At 43.9% G+C, this 5963-nt stretch overlaps 1 protein-coding gene across 1 annotated transcript; it reads right to left on the bottom strand.

Moving 5' to 3' along the window:
* Nucleotides 1-995: 995 nt before the first annotated feature.
* LOC105548755 (putative serum amyloid A-3 protein) lies at nt 996-4454 on the bottom strand. Its single transcript, XM_011992936.1, has 3 exons — nt 4364-4454; nt 1525-1663; nt 996-1134 (listed from the first exon to the last, which is right to left on the bottom strand). The coding sequence occupies exons 1-3, from the start codon at nt 4452-4454 to the stop codon at nt 996-998; spliced, it is 369 nt and encodes a 122-aa protein (XP_011848326.1).
* Between the last annotated feature and the right edge of the window lie 1509 nt (nt 4455-5963).

Raw genomic sequence — 5963 nt, 5'->3', positions numbered from 1 at the left:
TTGCTTTTTTTTGCATTTTTATTTGATTTTTTTCTTTCCTTCTTTCTAACTTTCTTCTTCCTTTCTTCATTTTTTCCTTTCTTCTTGTCTTTCTTTTTAGAGACAGGCTCTTGCTCTGTTACCTGGGCTGGAATGCAGTGGTATGATCATAGCTCACTGCAACCTTGAGTTCCTGGGCTCAAGCTATCCTCTGGCTTCAGCTTCCCAAGCAGCTGGGATGATAGGTGCACATAACCACACCTGGCTGTTTTTTGTTTGTTTGTTTGTTTTTTGTTTTATAGAGATGGGAGTCTTCCTATGTTGCCCAGGCTGGTCTCAAACTCCTGGCTTCAAGCAATCCTCCCACCTCAACCTCCCAAAGTGTTAGGATTACAGGCATGAGTCACCATGTCCGGCCCTTATTTGCCTTTTTGAAGGCATATTATTTGTCTACAAAACCATCTGGGCCTGCTGTTTACTTTGTAAGAAAATTCAATCTCTTAAAATAATTACAGACTAATCTAGATTTTCATTTCTTCTTTAGTCAGTATTTGTAAATTGTATTTTTCTATGATTTGTTGATTTTTAATTTAGTTTTAGACTTCATTGCTGAAGTTGTTCATAGGATTCTCTTACTGTCTTTCTATTTTATGAACCATATAATTATAGTCTTATAGTTGGTCCATATTATGGTCCATACAATGTGGTCCGTGTTTAGATATAGTTTTCTCCCCAATTCCCACTACTGTGCATTAGTGCCTTATGTTTTAAAACATGAAACAGTGATGTTTATTAATCATCCCTATGGTACTAAACAGGCCCATGATCCCAGGAGAACTGTCATATTCTGCTTCCAGATTCCAGTAACAAACTGGATTTCACAAGCATTTATTAAGCATTTTTATGTGTTCTGTATCAAGTACTAGGGATATAGAATTCAGTAACTGTAGGTCAACAAATGTCCCTGCCCTCAGGGCTCACAGCCAGGTCTCCTGAGAGCAGAGTGAGGAGGAAGCTCAGTATTTCTCAGGCAGGCCAGCAGGTCGGAAGTGATTGGGGTCTTTGCCACTGTGGCCCCATTTGTTGGTAGCATGGCCAGCCAGCGAGTCCTCCTTATGGTCTCCTGTCAGTCTCTGGACATTCTCTCTGGCATTGCTACAGTCCAGGCAAGCAAAGAGATTAATCACCAGGCCAGTGAGCAACAGCCCACCTTCCCATTCTCCCTGTTCCAAGGGAAGACTCTGGAGAAGCCCAGAAAGGCCAAGGAAGTGGTGGTGAAAACACTGACCCTGCCTGGACACCACCCCACTCAGCCAGGCTGGGCTCCCCTAGGCTGGATGAACAGCACCCAGAGAGGGAGGGTGAGGAATCACTCACTCCTACCATCACTCAGACCCTTGCACTAAGCACAGAGGCAAACAGAGAGCAAGATGAGGAGGGTCTGCAGCCTCTAACTTCTCTACAAGGAGCTCGCCTCTCTCCTGACTGTCCAAGGCAGGCAAGCTCTGCTCACCCATCCCCGGCAACATCAGGAATGTGCATTACTTGATCACTTCTGCAGCCCAGACACCCCCAGGCCCCCTTTGTACAGCATCATAGTTCCCCCAAGCATGGAAGTATTTGTCTGAATTTTTGTAATTGGCTTCTTTCATGTCAGAGTAGGCTCTCCACATGTCTTTAGTCCCTGAAAAGGAAAGAAAATGATCAAAACAATTATGTCTGGGAAAATAGAGGAATGAACAGTTTTCTTTTCACTAATTTCCTCCTGAAGATTTCAGCCTTTAACAAAGCCCTTGGAAATTATACTGGCTTGGAATAAATACTCTTCTACTTTTCACTTCCCTGGGTTAATGTAATGAGAATTGTACTTGGTGTAAGTTTCATTCTGTTTGATTCCATTCAAAGTTCTGTTATTACTTTGTTTTTAACCATGTGTGATGCACCTAAAGAAGAGATGAAATGGGCCTTAAGGGATGTTTCATTGTACAATGAACTTCTTCCTGGAAGGACCCAGGGAACGCTTAGACCAAGGTGTGAGAACACAGGGGATTGTGAGAGAGGCTGCAGACATACGGCGCTCCTAATCTAGTCAATGGGAGAAATTCATGCCTGTAGTTAGAGTGAGGACTACTTGGTCCTGAATACATCTGAATGTCCAGGCTATATTTAGAAACTGACATCTGTCAGAATTCAGTCAACAAGTGATAAAGGTGAGTTATTTAAGAAAGCTTTATACAACTGGGTAATCAAATTCAGAAAAAAGGACAACTGACCCACTAGTTCAGAACCTCAGTGTCCTCCCCAGTGAAATGGAGGAGTATTGCCTGCCTCAGAGTGATTATGCAGAAGAACAGAGAAAATGCATGTATGATGCCTAGAACATTGTAGGTGGTCAATATATTATCATTTCACTTCTCTGGTCCTTAGGAAAGGTAGCGTAAGAATAAAGAAGGGCTAAACTAAGATCAGGAGCAGGGAGTTATGGACCGAAGGGATCTGATCAAGCTAGAATTAAGTGACGAATAGTTTTTAAAAAATTAACTGATTACGGAAAAGGGGGAACTCAAATGTAGAGTTACAATCATGACTTATATAATTTCTCTATGAGATAATTCATCTTCATTTTATGCATTTATTATTCCTAGTGTCAAATTGATTACTTTTATTCAGAGTTTATAACATTTTACTCGACTCATTCTTCTGAGTTACTAACTTAAATGGCTCCTTGATGTTCAGGTTGGCTTAATAAGTACTTCAAAAATTCCTGGCACATTTTATCACTTTGGGCAGCAAAACAAGAGGTAGTTGTTCTCAGCCCTTACTGTGTATAAAAATCTACTGAGGTGCTTGGTAAAGGCAAGATTTCTAGGCTCTATCCCATAAGACTATGGCTGCTGGGGGCGGGGAGTAGGGTATGGATCCAGGAATCTTCATTTCATTTCACAAAGCATCCCAGATGCCAGGTGAGTCTCAGGCAAGTGGTCCCAGAACAACCCTTTGAAAAATATTAACCTAAGGAATGAAAGATATTTGTAAGTGAGTGTGTGAACATGTAAATAGGATTAAAAGCAAATCCTTAAAACCATTTTTCAGAGGCTCAGAAAAATAATAATACCTGAAATTTAAAATACTGCATTCTGAAAACAAAATTTTGCCACTTTATTATGGCTAGGGGGGTATATTTCTCTCTCTCTCTCTCTCTCTCGATGGAGTCGTGCTCTGTCTCCTAGGCTGAAGTGCAGTGGTGTGATCTCGGCTCACTGCAACCTCCACCTCCCGAGTTCAAAAAAGTCTTCTCCCTCAGCCTCCCGAGTAGCTGGGATTATAGACGCATGCCACCACACCCAGCTAATTTTTGTATTTTTAGTAGAGACAGGGTTTCGCCATGTTTGCCAGCCTGATCTCGAACTCTTGAGCTCAGGTGATCTGCCCACCTCGGCCTCCCAAAGTGCTGGGATTACAGGTGTGAGCCACTGCGCCCAGCCTTGGGTTATATTTCTCTTGCTAGCAGTTTTCTGGCCACGTATAAGCCCCAACAGAACCACCATCAAGGTAATTCACTGTATCTTTTACTGGGATAAGTGTAGCTAGACTTACCTTCCAAAGGCATCACATCCTATTTGCCATTTCTTAGATAGAGGATGAGCTATGTGTTTACAAATGCAGAACTCTTGTTTTGAAAGCAGCAGAGTACCATGATTAAGAGCAAGGTCTGCAGAGCAAGACTGCCTGGGTTAAATTCTGCTCTGCTTTGGAACTTCGCTTGGTATCTTGGGTTGCGTGTGTGTGTGTGTGTGTGTGTGTGTGTGTGTGTGTTAGCGTCTCTGTTAAGGGTTTACTTGCATCATAGGACTAAATGATGGAAACCAATTCATTAGTACATTTAAACAGTGCCTAGTACGTATTAAAATCTCAGCTAAGCTTGGTTGTTTTTATGGGGACTGTTGGCTCCATTCTTCTTCCCCGTGGACTCGCCTCACACGATTCACACGATCGCCTCACACGATCAAAGCAGGTTTGATCTACCTGCTTCCTGGCTTCCCAGGAGACATAGACATGAGCTGTCCCAGATTCCCCACTAGGGGGCAGTAGAGCCCCACGGGTGTTATGAGAACAGGCACCCCTGAACTCCGCATCTCTCTCATGCTCCTGCTGAAAAGAGGCAGCTCACACCTTATGCAGCCCCAGGCTGGGGGATGCTCATAGAAGAGTGGCAAAGCTGGCCATAAAAGCATGAGAAATCACGCTTATGAAAAACCATGCCCCTTCTCTATCCATCTGTGGCATCACTAGCACCTTTGCCCAGTGGGGATGTGGCCTCTGCTCAGCTGAATTCTGGGGGCAGCCAGAAGCAGCCTCCTGCTCCCTATCCTGTGGACCTTACCTTGGCCAGCTTCCTTGAGGAATGTTAACCATCGTTGGCTGCTGACACCCAGTACCAGGGAGCAGAAAATGATGCCAATGGAGAGCTTCATCCTGCTGCAGGGCCAAGAAAACACAACCAAGGATAATACACATTCTGTTTCAAGTTTTTATTTTTTGTAATATTGGCCCATTCTTTCATTCCAAGAAAAAAAACCCACTCGGTTTTACACACACACACAGACACACACACACAGACACACACACACAGGTGTATGTATATAGATAAAAGAAGGTCAGAGGGTCTAGGGCTCCATTTCCATTTGTCTCACTGGAATCCCAGTGTCTGACAGAAAAGGAGCAGTGACCCAGGATAAAGCAAATCAGGCACAAGTTACACCATGTTTGGGAATCATTATTTTAGATTTAGAGCCTGCCAAAATGAGGAATTATGCCTCTTTCTGGGTTCTGAGCATATTTTAGGCACAGTAAGATGAAAGTTATAGGGCAGATAGCTGTCAGAGGGCTTCACTGTCCCTTTGGTTCTTATCTAAGGCAATGCTAAGCAACATTTGGATATTCCCTACACAACTTCCATTCCATGGAAAAGGTGAGGTTCCCTGTGGTCAGTGTAGTATCTGAGCTGGCGTGGCTCACTTTGTCCCAGGAGTAGACAGTAGAAGAGGGGGAAGAGTAGGGGAGTTGTCAACCATCCACAGCCACTGGTCACGTTGTACTTGGCGGAGGTGCTTCATAAAGCAAGGCATGTGATGTCCAGACCTCCTTTTTCCTACTCTTCTTCAGGCAGAAATTGCAGGCCAATGATCACACCCTGTCACAATTATTTTACTCCTTTTGGGACCATTCAGTGCTGGAAATCTACTTTCTCGTTTCATTCAAATCATTCTCTTCTTTCATAGAAGTTGATATGGTTTGGATCTGTGTCCTCATCCAAATGTCATGTTCAATTGTAATTCCCAACATTGGGAGTGGAGCCTAGAGGGAGGTGATTGAATCATGGAGGCTGTTTCTCATGAAAGGTTTGACAGCATCCCCCTTGGTACTGTCGTCGTGATAGTGAGTGAGTTCTCTTGAGATCTGGTTATTTAAAAGTGTGCAGTACCTCCCCCCTTACTCTCTTTTGCTCTTGCTCCTGCCATGTGAGATGCCTCACTCCCCCTCTACCTTCTGCCATATTGAAAGTTTCCTGAGGCTTCCGCAGAAGCAGAAGCCAGTGTGCTTCCTGTACAGCCTAAAGAACCATGAACCAATATAACCTCTTTTCTTTATAAAGTACCCAGTTTGAGTCATTTCTTTATGGCAGTATGAGAACAGACTAATGCAGAATTATTAGAAAGCAAGTGGGGTGGGGACAGTGGCTCATGCTTGTAATACCAGCACTTTGGAAGGCTGAGGCAGAAGGATCACTCGAGGCCAGGAACTCAAAACCAGCTTGGGAAACACAGCAAGACCTCATCTCCACTATATATGTGTGTGTATATATTTTTAATTAGCTGGGTGTGGTAGCATGCACCTGTGGTCCCAGCTGCTCAGGAGGCTGAGGCAGGAGGACTGCTTGAGCCCGGGAGTTGGAGGCTATGGTGAGCCATGATCACGCCACT

This window comes from Mandrillus leucophaeus, unplaced genomic scaffold (genome assembly GCF_000951045.1).
Source record: "Mandrillus leucophaeus isolate KB7577 unplaced genomic scaffold, Mleu.le_1.0 Scaffold420, whole genome shotgun sequence".
In the NCBI taxonomy this organism is placed as follows: domain Eukaryota; kingdom Metazoa; phylum Chordata; class Mammalia; order Primates; family Cercopithecidae; genus Mandrillus; species Mandrillus leucophaeus.
This window is presented reverse-complemented; position numbering and strand designations above follow the sequence as displayed.